Source organism: Mauremys reevesii, linkage group 2, assembly GCF_016161935.1.
Source record: "Mauremys reevesii isolate NIE-2019 linkage group 2, ASM1616193v1, whole genome shotgun sequence".
NCBI lineage: Eukaryota > Metazoa > Chordata > Testudines > Geoemydidae > Mauremys > Mauremys reevesii.
This window is the reverse complement of record NC_052624.1, coordinates 84,599,321-84,617,335: the sequence shown is the minus strand read 5'-3', so window position 1 is coordinate 84,617,335 and position 18,015 is coordinate 84,599,321. Positions and strand designations below refer to the sequence as shown.

At 41.2% G+C, this 18,015-nt stretch overlaps 1 protein-coding gene across 2 annotated transcripts in view; it reads right to left on the bottom strand.

The window, feature by feature from the left end:
- Positions 1-1,690: 1,690 nt before the first annotated feature.
- Positions 1,691-18,015, bottom strand: part of LOC120397610 (programmed cell death 6 interacting protein) — a 58,721-nt gene continuing 42,396 nt past the window's right edge. For both annotated transcript variants that reach the window (XM_039523747.1, XM_039523748.1), the window contains exons 14-18: positions 16,309-16,443; positions 15,037-15,131; positions 5,181-5,316; positions 4,334-4,515; positions 1,691-2,340 (exon numbers count right to left, since the gene is read on the bottom strand). In XM_039523747.1, the coding sequence (XP_039379681.1) occupies positions 2,175-2,340; positions 4,334-4,515; positions 5,181-5,316; positions 15,037-15,131; positions 16,309-16,443 (714 nt within the window). In that variant the 3' untranslated portion in view covers positions 1,691-2,174. The remainder of the gene's footprint in view (positions 2,341-4,333; positions 4,516-5,180; positions 5,317-15,036; positions 15,132-16,308; positions 16,444-18,015) is intronic.

Below are 18,015 nucleotides of genomic sequence, written 5' to 3'. Positions count from 1 at the left end.
ATGCTATTAGGGGCGGGGGAGGCAGGGGAATGAACATTTAAATTGTGTCCTCCTACTCTCAGCAGGCATCAGTCATCTCTGGCAGAAGTCCTGAACTCCTCCCCCTACCAGTATGGTATGCAGAGAATGGGGAGGATAGGGGTGCCCAAAGCCACAGTAACTCTAGAAGAGCCACATGCGGCTCACGGGTTGGTCTCCCCCGGCAGATAATTTCCTTACAAAAAAAAAAAAAAGGCTTGGGAAAGTTTAAGAGGTTTACACTCAGATGTCATGGTGACTGGTGCCCTCAACAGCCTTAATGTTTTAATCACATTTGTTTACATCAGATATTTAATTTGAAAAAGTGGTAAAAGTTATAAAAAGTGGCAATAGAAATATTTGTGTTAGAAAGGATACATTGTGTGAGGCAGTTCAGAAAATCTAAAATAAATTGACCCATGGGACTATGGCAGGAGTCTGTCATACTGTAGACCAAACAGCACTACAGATTATCCAATCCCTTATCAAATATATACCTCTAGAAATGCAGGCTATCCCAAAGACATGGTTAATAGATGTTTCACAAAAACCATGAACCACAATCAACTTCCTCACATAAAATGAAATGCAAGCCTACACATCATTGCTGAGGAAGGAAATGGTGTGTGCTGCTTCCCCTTTGTGTCCCCCTCCTTGCTTCAAAGTCTACAGAAGCCTCTCAGGTCTCAGTTATGTGGCTACAGATGGGTAGGTGAGAACACTGCAAGTAGGCCAAGCTCTACAGAAATATTCCCCAACCCAAAACCATGAGCCAAGAACAGCACATTACTGCAGATTTACACTTGGCCCTTGGGAAGATCATTCCAGATGCAGATAGCTAGAGAACCTCTAGGGGTAGCAAGGGATGAATAGGAAAGGCAGCTGAGCAGGGAGTTAAGATGATCGTCCAGCAAGCTCACTTTTTACAAGTTTCCTCTCTTTTCTCACGCTAGAACAAGTGTTACAAAAATCATCTAGCTGTGGTAACTACTGCCATTCTTAACATGGTTTAATTTACAAAATTGCATTGATGACAAGCTCCCATAGGGAACTGTTTAGCCTTTTTCTTTGCTGAGAAACCTCAAAATGTAAATGGTATAGTCTCTTTCTTAAAATATGGAAGATGAGGTCTACGGTAGTCATCAGATCCCTATTTTAAGCCTGGGGTAGATAGGCCAGAAAACATTGACAATCTTGTTTTGAGAAGTTGAGTTTGAACAGCCCAGTTTTGGTGCTATGCCCATGCCCCTAACCTTGAATTGGTGAATGCAGTGAGCAGCTAATTCTCCCAACTTTCTGGAGGTTTGGGGGAGGGGGGAAGGGTGGCAGGAGGGAAGTGAGGGGGCCCATGAAGTGACAAAAACTTTTAAATACTTTTTGAACTGAACAACTACTTTTAGTGTGTCCTAACTCAAATCCCTTGCCAATTTCACTTCAAATTTGGTAGGCAAATTCTACCAGACTTAGTCTAACCAATGCTGAGCTGGTTGTTCCTTGGTTTGCAGATTTGCAGGTGGAATAAATGGAAACTCAGTTGCAATCTTAACTATGGAACAGCTGCTTCTGTTTCGTAAACCATCAGAAGTCAAAGGACAAATCCACAATAAGTCACACAAAACATCTTTTTTATGGTAATGAGAATAGCAAATGTTTAAAAAAATTTAAACTATTCTTACATCATTTATTTTTTATTTACTTATATGATTTACAAGGCCTTGATTAGACAAAATAGTAACTAAACTCAAACAAAAAGAGATACAAACCAACAGAATATAGAAGGAAACTCTATGTAGTTCTGTAAAATATATATCACACCCAGTGCACGCACTGTTCAAATATCCCCATTACTATTGAATTGAAGATTTTTTTAAAGAAACATTTTGGTTTAGTTTAAGTGCAGTTACAGTTTTCATACAGTTGAATTATGCTGTAATTTAATTCTGATCACATCATGCCTAGTGTTTGGACTGCAGCAGCAGCAAATCTCTCAAGAGGTTTAGTGCAATCAGAAACTGGAATACAGCTTTGAGTATTTAACAGACAGGAGCTAGAGACTGCATTCAGTAGAGTATGATACATTAATTGGAGCTAAAGTTTTAGTATGCTTATTGCAAGTTTCTCTCATTTTTAACAAGCAGAACTTCTTTGCAGACATGTTATTGCTGTGGGTAATAAGGCTGTTGAGGGTAAGGGTATCCAGGTTGTTGAGGTCCTGGGTATGGCGCTTGTCCAGGATTTTGATACATTTGTGGTGCATATGGCAGATTATACTGGCCATAGGTGTAAGGATTGTAGCCCATTGGCATTGGCATCTGGCAATACCTGTGGAAAACAGCATCCATTAATTGCAAAAATTACAAGTTAAATACTGAGACAGCAATAGGATGCAGCATTAGGGAGAAAGCTAAAAAGGAAAGAAACCCACAGGAGACAGTTTCAACTTGTTTCCCGTTACAATATTTACTACGGCACATAACCTTTAGGAAACAGATATTAAATGCAACACAATACCTTGAAGTGAAATTCAGCTAAAATGAAAAAACCAGCAGCTTTTCATAACTAGAAAGACCATGACCCTGGCTCTACACCTATTTTCCCCCCTTCTTAAAAACAATGTTGAATATAATTGTATTTATTTAGTATTTTCAGACCGTTCCAACTCACTGGTTAAGACAAGGTCTGCCTGGATAACACTGTGTTCAATCAGGGGCAGTACTCACTGCAACAACAAAGGGGACTACTAGGAAAAGTGTCTGCCTCAGAAAGGGAGATATCCCATTCACTCTAGGCTACAAGGTAGAAGAGAGACAGGAGTGGGAAAAGTCCACAGGAAGATAAGCAGGCATTAGCAGAAGCTGCAGCTGACTCCCAATTCTGGGTATGCTCCTAGGCAGCAGGGAAAGAAGTCTTATCTCATGAGGTCATCCAGATGTTTGTACAGGATTCCCTTACTAGCCTCTTCCTCTCAATGTCGCCTCTAGTTGCTACTTAATTCTCCATTCTCCCTTTCACATTTGTGTCTGAGGCAGTTAGAGGATATACAGGACATACACAGCAGCAGGTACCAGAGGAAAGGGAGACAAGAGGTCGTATATATACTGCTGGCGGTGACCACAGGAAGAGTTAGGGGTTCTCAGATGATGACGACTCCTTCCCTTTGCTTTCCTGGCAGCTTTGCAGAGTGCCAGAGCAAGCTATCGAAAGCTCCCTCCTGCCCTTGCTAGAGTCTTCACAGTTCTCCCCAACAAGACTCAGTCCCCACCCTTAGAGATGCCACATGCCGTCTTTAATAAGCAGGATCACAAAGACTCTTTGTCAGTTGACCCAGAACTGCTAGTGCTACACCCTATAGGCAGACCCCATGTCAACCAAGAAGCCAAGATGTATTCAGCTTTTTCAGATTCTAATTGCAAAATTAAAATAGGCTCTTTAAAAAAAATATTTGGGATTTCCAGAGTGTAGGATGTTGCTGTCACTAAGAGAGTGGCAATACCAATTCTTTAGTTCTTACACAAAATGCACTACTTGCAAGAGCTAAATGAAGAGCTGATTTCTACTTCACGAATCTTCCCTCAGCATGTAGCAATATAAAACTCACTACAATGGTAGGTACATACGTACATAGCTCTTACATCAGCAAGACAGAATTGAAGGCTATAAGCTACTTTTATAAGCTACTCAAACCAAGTAAAGGTATTTTGGGAGGTTCCCACAGTCTAGCTACTAGTCTCAAAGAGGGAAGGGACATAAGATATAAAAGTGAATACCCAATACTAGTTATAGAACAAGAAGCCAATATTGCAAACAGAAGAGAGGTCTGTAAAATTCTATTTATAATGCTTCTTCACATAAACCAATTAAAGACAAAGCCCTTTTACAAGAGCATCTCAAACTCTTCCCCTCCTGCCTACCCATCCTTCCCTGAAAAAGTGCACTAATCATGTCTAAAGCAGTATCATGGACCATCAGGAGCCCTCACATTTGCAACTATCTGACATTGTTCTAGCAATCATTATACGTTTTAGCTGACTTTAATATGATGTAAGAACTAGAAGCAAGGAGAGCCAGCACTTTGTGACTAGTCAGTTAAGCAAGGACCCCCAGAGCAGTCCACAGACCACAGTTTAAGAATTAACATGTATCTGAACTGCAGACATGACAAATCAAAGAAACATCAGATCTTAACACAGAAGACAAAAACCCAGTGTCCACTAAAAGCAGCTTATTTAAATTCAATTCATATTTAACAAAATAATCTAATTACAGCACCAAAAAATGATTATCTATGAACTACTTAAGCATTCTTATAGTTTACCCTGGGTATCCTGGATAGGTTGGGTAAGGTGGTCCCTGTGCCTGTGATGGTGCAGTGCTAGCTGCAGATGAACCAGGTAGAGGAGCTGGAGAAGCAGTAGCTCCAGTGGCTGTCGATACAGGAGCACTTGCTGTAGAAATCACTGGTGGTGGTGGGCGTGCTGGTGGTTGTGGTTTACTAGACTAAAAAGGGGGGGGGAGGGGTAAGTTAGACCAAGTTTTTCAAGGCAAGCACCAGGTTCAATTCTAGAAGGTTTTTTTTGGCTTTACACAATGTTATACATTTATGTTGCTGTATAATTGCTTAATTCAAACTTTCTAGAAAGTTTGAGACAAATGCAAGATGATAAAATGGAAACTGAAACAAAGTTAACTATAAACCTTATTAATTGCAACCACTGTGACATTTCCTGAATGCTTTCCCACCCCACCCCCCTTGATTTGGCAATAGATGTTAAAATATAATACAGTAGAACCTCAGAGTTACAGACACCTCAAGAATGGAGATTGTCAGTAACTCTGAAATGTTCATAACTCTGTGCAGTTCAGGCTCCAGATCCAGCAGCTGACACTCCAGGCCAGGTTTCAACAGCAGCTGAGCTCCCTACTCAGGCCTGGAATGAGTTTGCCAGCTTGATCCCCTCCCGGCCTGCAGGGGGGTGTGTGTAAAAACAGCATGCCCCCCTCCCTCCAGTTGACCGGGCAGTCTAACGCTGGTGTTTGTATCTTTAAGGTTCTACTGTACTCCAATACATTAAAAAGACTGCTAAAAGTTATTATAATCAAATACTGTTACAAAGCATGGCCCGTCTGTTATCAACTTGTATATAACACAAGCCTTTACTTACCACCATGGTTCTGGGTGCTGGAGTTGGAGTAGTTGATGCAGCAGGTTTACTTCCTCCGGCTGCTGCAGTTTGGTATGCAGGCTGTGAAGGAATAGAGGGAGCACTGGGTTCTCTAGCAATGCTTTGTTGTAAGTCTCTATAAAAAAAAAAGAGTAAAAGTATGGTTTAGATTTTAGATGAATTTTATATTTCTGTTCACTAACAACCTGAGGCAAGACAAGTCAGGATCTGGCAGTGCCAATCTTATTTTAAAGTGTAACACTTAATACTGGACCCACTTTTGACTGGAGAATGATCTCATCTTGTTCAGTCCTTCCTCCAGCCAATCCTTTTAACAATTTGCACAGCTATTTCCTATTTGGGCTCCAAATCCACCCAGAATATAGCTTAAGTGAGCCAAGCTTTAGGAAAAAACATACTCCTAGAAAAATCAGGAATGTTTCAGCAACTTTGAGCGTCTCTGAAAGGTATGTCTACAGCATATCTCCTAGCCCAGGCAGACAGGCTCAAGCTATCACATTAAAAAACAGCAGTGTGGATGTTACAGCAGCGGCTAAGACTCCGGCTAGCCACTCAAGCTCAGACACCACCACTCCCCATCATCCTCTGTCCAAGCTTGGGTAGCTAGTCCACAAAGTCCAAACTGCTATTTTTAAACACACTAGTTCAAGCCAAACTAGTGAGAATCTCTCTACTAGTGTAGACGTACTCTTAGGTTACAAAAGGTACCGCTAGACTAGGACATACTGATACAAAAATCTTAAGCTCTTTGCTCTGCAAAGTGATTGTGTTTCACATACAGAGGACAAATCATTTCACATTACATACATTTTTATTTAATTTAGAGTAAGACCAACCATGTTTCAGGGTAGGATGGAAAAGTTAGTCTCTTAGATACTCCAGTGGATATGATCTTCTGGACTAAAATGAACAGTCTAAGGGCTTGTCTACACTGGCAATTTACAGTGCTGCAACGCTCTCACTCAGGGGTGTGAAAAAACACCCCCTTGAGCACAGCAAGTTTCAGCGCTGTAAAGCGCCAGTGTAGACAGTGCACCAGCGCTGGTAGCTACACCCCCTTCTGGAGGTGGGTTTTTTTAGAGCACTGGGACAGCAGAGGGAAAACATTTGAATATGCAAACTGCCAGAAACCTGCAGCTCTCAGAACACTTGTTCTCACGTTCTTCAGCATGCGATCTCTATTTCTTTAATTAAACTTCATTAAGCAAGCATCTTATAAGATACATAGAGAGTTCAGATAGTATAAGATACTAAAAGTAACACCAAACTACCACCCTTTTCTTATATTAGAGTTCCATGGGAATTCCAAGCCAGCAGTTTGGAGATTTAAGTCAGACATTCTGAGAAATGTAGCGTATTCAAAGATGTTGGGATAAAATTAAATATTTGAGATTTGGCCAATTCTACTGAGACTCTTTGGGAACCATTTAACATTTAAAGGAAGTCTATTTCACATAAAAGTATGATAAATTAGATAAAATCAGAAAGTGTCACAGCTAGAAATTTATACATGGCATTTTGAAATAGAAAACTGACAAAGATAAAAATGTATCATTCTCTCCAATCTCACTAATAATAAACTAGAGTTTCATACTATGACAAATATGAAGGTCAACTCAGAAGAGGGAGACAAAACTGGACAACTATTGGTCTGGCTGGTTAAGCGAGAAAGAAAATTGTCATTGCAGTTAAGGGAATGAGAGATCTCTTATGAACAAGAGATCAATACTGTCTTGGTGGGTTTTTATAAGAAAGGTTATATGAACAGCCAAACTCAATTTGCTGCAGACAGCGGAACTACTATTTATTAAATACCACATCCCCAAAGTGTCACAAACAGACTGCAACATCTTAGGTGAAGGGATTTTTAGGGGCGAGATCCAACAACTAACTAGCATATCTACTCTAAAGTTAAGCCCTGAGCTTTATGCTTAAAAGAAACCCTATCCACACTTATGGTATTTTAGCCAGCTTAAAAACCATTTAAAGACTAAAAACTAGCCTTTCAAAGCTACAAAGCTCTTACAACAATGTTAGAAGTAAAATCCATTTTAATGTTCCTCCTATATCTTGATTAACATGAAAATGAAAAAAAACCTGTCAAATTATGGCTCCAAAGGTTCCAATGCCAAACAAGAAACTACCTGGGGGATGGGGGGTGTTTTACTGACAAATGTTTTACTAGGATTTTAGATTTTGCATAATGCAGAAGAGTTTTTAGTAGAGATGTACTACAAATATCCTGAAGAGTCTGATCATCTTAACCTGTCCTACAACAACTTTCTGGTGGTGATCAATTCTTAGTACAAGCAGTAACAGTGCTAGTGACACTAACCAACTACTGACAGAATAGTGGTAATATTTTGTTTGCACTAATTTTATAGCTTTAACCCTATACACTGAGAAAGTGAGACTGTCAGGCTTAAAAGTGAATTTGGGAATCTTCACCTCAAATATACCACAGTGGAGAAAATTTAGGTTCCTCTTTGCTGGCCTGATGATGTGGCAGGCAGGCGAACAACACTATTAAACATTAAGATTTACTTTACAAGCACAATTTCCATATAAAGCACTTCTAAAAAAAAGGATAGGATTGGATTTGGGGATTAAGTGTCAATAGGGCATGCGTACTGATTAAAGTAACATTCTCCAAGTAGCTTCAGTAACAAGCAGCCTTCACCAATGCTTTGGTGAATAAGATGATCTGGTTAGAAAGACAGAACATATGTAGCTTTGATAAGCTTTCTTCTTAAGCAAGAAAAAGGCCAAGTGGTTAACCCTCAAAAAGCATATTACTGTACTAACCTTATCCATGTACATATTACTGTTGCAGCATGATACTGTCACCCTACATGTGAAGGGTGAAAAAGCTATGTTATTGCCAACTATTTGTACTGTGCTTGACTAATCTAAATGACAACATAACTGTCACACAAGATCAAACCGCAGTTCACTCTGGTACTCAGGTCTCAAGCACTTGACAATGCTGGCTTATTCACCGAAAGGGATAAAATTAAGGCTAAGAATCAGCCACGGATTCCATTATTTTTATGAGACCTCTACAACTGCCTCAAAATTCCATTCATTCAGACCCAGGGGGCAGGGGAGCGGAGGGCACACCTTAGTTTCTGCCCTGGATCCCAGCCAGCCTAATGCTGGCCCTGGTTGTTGCTTAGCCAATAAGGTTTTTGTAACTGAGCAGTCAATCATGAGGAGCATATGTGGGAGCTTTAGTTGCGTGAGAGAAAAAATGGCAATGCCAAAGTACACTGAGGAGCAAAATGGCAAACACAACTGCTAAGCAGAGAAACAGTAAAATACTCAAATGGAACGTCATGAAAGTGGCGGATTGATGTATTGTACAGCATGTAACGCTCCTGTAGATTACACACGAAAAGCAAGCTGTGACAAACATACAGAAACTACTTTGCATAAACGTAGGGCACAAGGCGTTGAATCGGGTCTGGGCAAGAAAGCTAAACTACACAAAATGGTGAGCGACCTGTTTACTGTAAAGTCCGAAGAACAGATGCATCATAGGACAGATATTTACCGAGGCTTTCTGCACTGCTAACATTCTACTACATGTCTTAGCTTTTCTTAGCAGAGTAGTCTATCTGGAAAGCTCCATGAATAACATCGGCGTTATACCTACCACAGATCATCTCCAAAAAACATACCTGCCAAAGCTTTTTGAAAGACATGTAAATGCCCTGAAAGAACTGCTGAATCAGTGTTTTGGAACTGGTCTCATAGCAGTTGAAACTACTGATGTTGAAGGGTGCTACATAGTGAATATATCCCTGTTTGTCTTTTGCAGACACTTCAAGCCAACAAGGGGAAGATAGTTTGGAATTGAAGTCTTTGCTAATAGCGTGTGTATGTTTGAAGACTGTTAACTTTAAAACTGAGTCACGCAGCGGTGGAAACAGTTCAGAAATACGGAATTCTTTCTGAAAAAAAGTCACTGCTTTTGTCACTGGCAATGCTGTATATATGAAGAAAACCTGGAAGCAGAGTCTCAAAGCACTTTGTCTAAATGCAGTGCACGTAACATACACGGCACATCTTCTCAACTTAATGGGCAAAACCTGGAGAAAAACAACATTTCGAAAAGTAAATGAAATTGTCATTGCCGTAAAAAGTGCATTTACTGCTTGCCCTGCCCACAAAACACGGTTCAGTCAATCGCTGCAGCAAAAGGAAAGTGCCTGCAATTCCACCTTCACCAGTAACCATATGGCGGAACAGCTGGTTTGAAGCTGTCCATTTTCGTATCAGCCACCTGCAGGATTATGTGGATTTTTTTTGAGGAGTGGGAGTGAAGCTGTAATTCATCTGTTGAAGATGTGGTCACTCAGTAAATCAATGGAAATAAAAGCAGATATTGCAGCATTAGAACTGTTTGCACCAAGAATAATGGCAACTCTCACTGCTTATGAAAAAACAGAAGTCAGATCCCGTAAGGCGGCAAATGACTTGGCTGATCTTGTCAGTTGGCAAAGTCCTTCAGTGACACAACTGACAATCTGCTAGCTAAGAAAGCCTACATAGCTGGTTCTGAATGGTTGTGTCAACCAGCTGCCAGCTTTTTTTAAAGCCTGCTGAGCGTTTGATCCCCATCATCCCACACTTCTTGACCTTGCATCACTAAATGTATGTGTATCTATTCCCATGTTTGAAGACGAGTTGGCAAAAGCAGGGTTTTGTAGCTACAGCAGTGCAGTTTCTGAAATGAAGTGCCCTGACATTGTAAAATTTTTGGTGCAACTTAAGATCGCTTTCCAGTCTGACCATAATAGCGCTGATTAGTTTGCCAATGCCCGATAACACTGTGGACTGCTAAAGATCATTTTTGTCTTACAAAGATATCTTGCGAGATGACAACCTGGCACAATACAACAAGCTGTTTCAGAAATGTGGAACGCTCTAACTCAGGGGTCTCAAACTCAAATGACCCCGAGGGCCGCATGAGGACTAGTGCATTGGCCCGAGGGCCGCATCACTGACACGCCCCCTTGCTGCCCCTGGCCACACCCCCAATCCACCCCTTCCATGAGGCCCCGCCTCTTCTCCACCTCCTCCCCTAAGCGCGCGGCTCCCCGCTCCTCCCCCCCTGCCTCCTGGAAAGTGTTAAGCGCCACCAACAGCTGTTTGGCAGCGGGAAGCGCCTGGAGGTAGGCGGAAAAAAAAATGAAGAGTAATATAGTAGTATAGTATTAAAATATAGTATGCTATTTAAAGTTAATTTATTAATTTCTTTATTAACTTCTTTAACTGTAATGTGAAACGTCAGTGCTAATTTTGACAGTCATTTCATTTTTGGCCACTTAGCTGGCAGCGTTTTGCATCAACCAGAGCATCAATATTAGGTTTGATATCCTGAGACGAAACCAATCTCAGTGTTGCTTGCAAATGTTCATCAGTGAGCCTTGACCTTAACACAGATTTGTTAATCTTCATGGAAGAGAAAAACTGTTCACATATATATGTACTTCCAAACATTGCCATTATCCTTGCAGAAGCAGAGAATAACATGGGAAATCTTTCTTGTGAAAGAAACCTGTAGAATTCTGGAATTCCAACATCTGTATACTTCTGCTTCAAAATCGTGTCACACTGAAGCTCCACTAACTCCATCTGCATTTCCTCTGCAACATTGTCAATTTCAACAGCAAATGGTGTGGAAAAAAGTTGAAAATGTGGTTCAAGTGCCTTGAAATCTTTAAACCGCACATCAAACTGTTTGTGTAAGTTAGAAATGATCTCTGCATATTCTTTCAAGGATTTGGGTTCAACTTTTCCTAAGGAATTCAGAGTTGAGAAATGGATCAAATTGCCAGCAGTCAGCTGTTTCCCCCATAAAGTAAGCTTGACTTTGAATGACTTAATACTGTCATACATCTGTGTTATCACCTGTTTTCTACCCTGAAGTTTCAAGTTCAGTGCATTCAGGTGATCAGTTACATCTGTTAGAAAAGTAAGGTTGCAGATAAAAGTGGAATCAGCTGTGGAACCTCCTTGTTTTTCATTTTCATGAAGGAATCAATCAATCTCCTCTTTAAGTGCAAAAAAACACTTCAAAACATTTCCACAACTCAGCCATCTAACTTGAGTGTGATACAGAAGTTCCTCATATTCACTGTCCATACTTGCTAGAAAAGAAGTGAACTGTCTGTGATTCAGCCCTCGTGCACGTATAAAATTAACAGTTTTAACAACTACATCCATAACTTCTTTCATTTGTAGACTTTTACTACACAGGGCGTCTTAGTGCAAAATACAATGTATACTGGTGAAGCTAATTCCTGGTATATTGAGGCTGTTCAGTTTGGTCTTCAATAATCCAACCACACCAATGTTTTCAGAGCACATTGATGGCGCACCGTCCGTAGCCAAAGATACGAGTTTGTTCCATGGCAGCGCAGCTTTTTCAATGCACTCTTCCAATCCTTGAAATATGTCATGTCCTGTTGTGGTACCCTTCAGTGGTATTAAGTCTAGCAATTCTTCAGTTATATTCAAATTGCAGTCCACACCTCTAATGAACACTGCACACTGTGCGGTATCTGATACATCTGTACTCTCATCAAGAGCAATTGAAAATACTTCAAAGTCTTTTGCCATTTGAATCAATTGTTTTTGCACATTATCAGCTAAATCCGTTATCCTGCAGGCAACTGTATTTCCAGACAAGCTTATGCCTTCAAAAACTTTCTTCCTATCAGGACATAAAATTTCACTGGCCTTCATAAGACATTCTTTTATGAATAAGCCTTCTGTAAAAGGTCGCGATGATTTAGCTATCATTTCGCTTATCACAAAACTTGCTCTTACTGAATCTTCGCTAGACTTGTTAATCCCTGAAAATAAATTTCTTTGCTTGGCAAATGCTGCTTTAAGTTGCTGAACTTTTTCCTCTCTGATTTTTCCGGTGAATGCATCATATTTTTCACGGTGCATCGTGTCATAGTGCCGACGCACGTTATACTCCTTGGGAACAGCAATCATTTGCTGACAAATAAGGCATTGAATTTTATCTTTTACCTCTGTGAAAAAATATAAATTCTCCCATTTGTCTTGGAAAACTCTCTTTTCTTCCATGAGTGTTCTTTTTTTGGACGAAGTCATTTCCAAGCAGTTTTAATAAATATATACACTCAGGGTATGGCTACACTTACAAATCTGCAGCGCTGGTAGTTGCAGCGCTGGTCGTCCAGCTGTGCAGGGCCAGCGCTGGTGTGTGGCCACACTTACAGCTACCTGCAGTGTGGTGTGCACGTGAGCGCTGTTGGGAGGAGTGATGAATTATGGGCAGCCCAGCCAGCATTGGCAGCAACGTGCTTTTTTCAAGAGGGGTGGGGGGGGGGGGACGGGGGAGAGAGAGGAGAGAGAGAGAGAGAGAGAGAGACACTGTGCAAAAAAAAAAAAAATTTTCCCCCCCCCTTTAACTTAAAACAACCTGCATCCAACATATCTGCTCTTCCCTGCCCCCTCCCCCCCCCCCCCTCTCAAGCAAGCAAAAAACACTCAACCCCTGCAGGGTTATCATCTCATTTCATTGAGAGTTGACAGTTATTGACAGCTACAACAAGGAGCTATCAAGACAAAACACAACAAAAAAAAAGGAAACAAAACAAACAAAAGAATTAAATTATAAAATAAAGGATTCTTATAATATACCTGGGCGCCAGGAGGCCAATAAGGCGCAGACACTCCACACAGCGCTGCCAAACCCTTATACCCCACCTGGAAAGCAGACCCCCAAGCAGACCTGCAGCTGCTGAGTGCGCAGCTGCAGGTGTGTGCAGTAGTGTGTGCTGGGGACAGCTGCAGCGCTTGGCGCCTCTTGCAAAGCAGCTCAGCCAAAGGCCTCAGTAGTGCACCTCACTCAAAGGACAAAACACGCACGTAGATTTACTGCCTATGGCTCGGGGAGGGAGTTTGGGTGGGGGAGGGGGTCTGGAGTGCAGGCTCTGTGCTCGGTGCAGGCTCCAGGCTGCAGCAGGGGGTGGGGGTGCAGGCTTTGGGACGGAGTTTGGGGATAGGAGGAGGTGCAGGGGTGAGGGCTGTGGGGCTGAGGCTCAGGACTAGGGCAGAAGGTGCAGGGGAAGGGCAGTCTGCTCTGGCCCTAGTGCAGGGGGGCGCTAGGACCCTGCGGCAGCAGGTGATGCCGAAGCCGGCATGGAGTCAGCTCAGCGTGAGCTCCCGGGCAGGCTCCCCGGCGGTGAGGGGGCAGCAAGGGGGGGCCCAGGAGACACGGGGGGGCGGCGGGTGGGGGGGGCAGGTGGGGCCAGGGGAGAGACCCGGCCCCAAACATTGGGGAGCAGCGCGCGGGGAGCTTAGGCACAGAAAATAACTTGGGGAGGGGGGCGGGGGTGAAGGGCGTTTGGCAGCAACAGGAAGTAACTGGGGGAGCTCCGCGGGCCGCAGGGAAGAGCTTGCGGCCCGCGGGCCGCATGTTTGAAACCCCTGCTCTAACTATTAGTAAATGACCATTTTACACTAACAATTAATCTGGTCAGTAGTCAAAGTTACATAAGGTTTAATAGGCAATTAAAAAGCTTCTGTATTAGTGTAGTAAAAACTGCATTACTGTGTGCACAATTTGTTTATGGCCTGCATCCTGCCCATGACTTTCAATAAAAATACCCATGACAAAATCTTAGCCTTATGTTAGATCACCACAATGAAGTAAACTGAATGGGTAGCATTAGGTTTATGTTACTGGGCACACAGGGGGCAGGATGATTTCCTGATGCCAGATGACAATGACCTTATGACCTGAAACATTCAGCTTGAATACTTCCCTTCAGAAGTACAGCAGAAACAAAAAGATCCAGAGAAAAGTGAGGAAAAACCACTAAAGGCAACAGAGGAGTTGTGGAAGAAGCAGCGTTCTGAAAATGAACAGACTTAGTTTAAGAGTATACGGAAAAGCAGTGCATCAAGTGACTAGTACAGAGAAGTCCAATTGGGTTATCATAGAACAAAGGCCACAAGACAGTTTTCTCAGGGGCTGGTCCAAGATCGTGGCAGGAGCTCTCTCATCACCTTTTACCCCAAGCAGAAGGGGCATTTCTTTGATCTTGCCTTCTCTGACATAAATACATAGCAACATGCATATTAAAAAACATTTGTCTCAACAAGACATTCCATTGCACATGCTTCTCACCCTGGGGAGAGGATGAGAGCACAAAGATATGACAGAAAGGTAGTCAAAGCTTAATGTGCTACTGGAATGTGCACAGACACTATGATAATGAGGATGGTAAAAAAAATATCTATACAAAAGTAGAGTATGAAATAGATTATAGAAAATACTTTTTCATTTTACTAAGTACCACTTGAGAATTCCCTACTACAGGATACATTGAGGAAAATCAGTTAGTACAAGTCAACTCCAAATATCTATCAGAGGACATCCAAAGTATTAGGACAACTGTAATTTCTGACAAACAAATAATGAATTCTGGGGCAATGATCTTCAGCTTTAAATGGTATTTATCTGAAAAAATTTTAAAGGGGTAGATACTAGTATGAATAAGGCTAAATTATGCAGACACTAGCTAGGATAAAAATGATAAAAGCATCTTGTGAAGAGATTTCTGGAAGTTTAATAATTTGTTCAACTGCTCCCTTTACCACTGTTTTGATAATCCTTTCAAATAATTTTAATGTGTTAGAAAGACAACTTATTCTTATGAGAGCTGTACTTTATCCAGAGAGCCATCCTTCCTCCTCTCAGTTTAGTACCATAGTAAACACAACCATTGTACTTATGACTAATATATATTATTTTCGTTAGCGCTTAAACAAAATACTAGATTCTTACTTTAGAAGTTCATCTCTTTCAGTCTTACGGGCAAAAACGATGTCACTGCATTTGTTTTGGAATTTCAGCAAGATCTCTGTCAATTCATTGTAAAACTATCAAAAAAAAGTGAACATATTGCAATGAATATAGTCTTAAGATCTGCATAAGCATAATTCACACCCCATTTAAAAAACAAGTTAATGTTTAACTCTTAACATTATACATGTTTTTATAAATTGACTCAATTATGAAGAGACATTTCATGGCTCAAAACTTCTGATTCTAGTAAAACAACACCACGGAGATACATTTGCTCTTTGTTTGAAAAGCACTAGATCAGTGGTTCTCAAAACTACTTGACAACCACTGCATCCCCCAGCCCCAAGACCCCTATGCCCAGTGCCCACCCCGAGACCCCTCCACAGAGTGGGGCCAGGAGCGGACCCAGCTGTGCCGGGTGGGGCATGGCAGCCAGGGGCCCCAGACCGCGGCTGTGCCAACGGGCCAGCCTGGACCCCAGCCACGCAGGCCCTGCAGCCTTTAGCACACAGCTGGATCACAGCTGTATGCTAATTGGGCCACACATTGAGAACCACTGCACTAGATCAATCAACTAGTCTCGGCAACTGCAAATATATTATAAATGGAAGACAAATTTGTTTCAGCTCAAACAGAGATCAGAATATTTAAACAGGAGATACTAGTTTAATAAAATTTAAAATCAGACTATTACATAAAACACTAGTAGCCAGTACTATAGGGTTAATGTTAATCTCTTACTGATAAACAAGGAAGACAAATTGTCCAGAGACAACTTTCCAGTATCAAAAGTCAAAAAAAAGACAACTGAGTACGGCCTTCCTGATCTCTCTCCAGACCACACAAACAGCAATGCATACAAATACAAGTTTTATGAAGTGACCTGATATCACTGTAGATGGAGGGAAAAAATGCCTCAAATACTAGGGCTGGTCTACAGAGTCTTGCACTGAATTAACTAAATTTAACTAAAAAGGTATAATTCACACCTGTTATTCTGGGGGGCGAGGGGGAAGAGTGTGTGAGTGAGAGCGCTAAGTCTTTATACAAACATGACAAACAAGTTTTAAAACTGCAGCAATTCAGGAGTTATACAGATACACATTTTAGAGGGCGAAAAAAAAAAGAGTAAAAACAGTCAGCCAAAGAAAAGAATGCATCTGACATAACTGGAAAGTTTGCTGTTGCTTACATATAGTTCTGCATGTACACAGCAATGTACCCTTTCTGTCTCCCCTACGGTTACTATACCTTTGTGCCTTCTTTTAAATTGGCTACAAGTTCCACAAAGTTGTCATTTGCTACAGCTAAATTCTTCAGAACTTCTTCTCTTAAATTAGATTCATTGTTTGATTGTTTCATCTTTGAAAATTCCTGATGTGCATTCTGCAAAAAAAAGAAAGAAGAGTTTTGGTCCCAAGGGATGTCTAAATTCCTGAAATTTAAAATCCAAGGCATTCAAACATCAACACAGCAATATCTCCAAGGATTAAAGGCAATTATGTGTAGCGTATTTAAGAGACTTTTGCATTTAAAATATTGGGTGTAAACATGAATGACGTATTGTCATTCAGAAATAGGTTTCTCCTCCTGAAAGTAAGGAACATCTCAAATAGCCCCTGCAGCGGCAGAAGTTGTAGAAACGTTTACTAGGTTACAAACAACAATTTCATGTTTAAATAGTTATTCAGAAACTTCTGGACACTTACTCAACATCTATTGCATCATTATTTTGTAGTCATACAGAAACATTTTTGACGTAGTAAATAAAGACCAACAATATGATTTTACCTTTTTAAATTCAAGCTTCTCTTTCTTGAGAAATAACTAAAAAACTGTCATTAGAATGCTTTAACCACTCTAATGAGTATTTACTACTTGCACACCAGAAAGATTTCAACAAGGATGCAATAATTAAGCTTGTGACCAAGTGAAATGTTGTAGAGTTTTGAAGATCAAACATCCCACACATCTTTCATATGCAAAGTACAAGAGGGCACGTAAGAGGAAGTAATTATAAGGATGCTTGGCAGGACCTGCATTAGGTACAGAAATGAGAGTTTCCCAGCTTTATCTCTCAATTATCTAGAGTTTCCCTTTTTTTCTTTAAAGGGCAGTTCCCATCTCCAAGTACAGGTTTCAGACAAAAGAGCAAAAAGAACTTCAACAATTTCCCTCCCCTGCTCTTCCCCCATGACTGACCATCTCCCAGTCACCAAGCACCCACTTCCTTGTTAAAGGCAGGGGCTGTAGCATTGCTCTAATACCAGAGGGAATCAAAGGAACAGAAGAGAGCAGACAGGCAACTGTAAACTGTTAGGCGGAGACTGTGGACTCTTGTTCTAAGACTCCCACCAACTGGCTTAGAGAAAAAACATTTGTATCCTTCCTAAAAACTGTAGCTCTACAATGAGCTTTTCCAGTTTGTAGTAATGAACTGTGATACTGGCCACTGACAGGCCCTAAGCTCCACCAATCAGAATGGAAAGAGTTTGAATGCTCATTTCCCAAGCATTTTTTGCCTGTGATTTCCTGCTACATTTTTCTGTAAGAAGGTTAACTGATTTATACACTAAACAGTGAAACTGGAAATCTACAAAGCATGCACTTCTTGTGGCCTGATTTTTAAATGGTATTCCCCTAGAAAGGCCTACAGAAGGCTATGTCTTTGAAGCAGAGATCTCAAAACCCTTGTTCTTCAAACAGGAAAGAAAAGAAACCAAAAACTAAATGCCACAGTAGGATTTGAAGGTAATTGGTTTTCCAGATGTGAGGGAACATCAGCAGTCTGAGAGGCTGAACCAAGTCTTAGACCCTTTCACAACCCACGCCTTCAAAAGAAGTTATACAATAGCTTGAACCAATGTCCAGATGAAGTTACCTACCTGTAACTGAAGGTTCTTTGAGATGTGTGGTCCCGATCTGTATTCCACTGAGAGTTATACATGCACACCATGC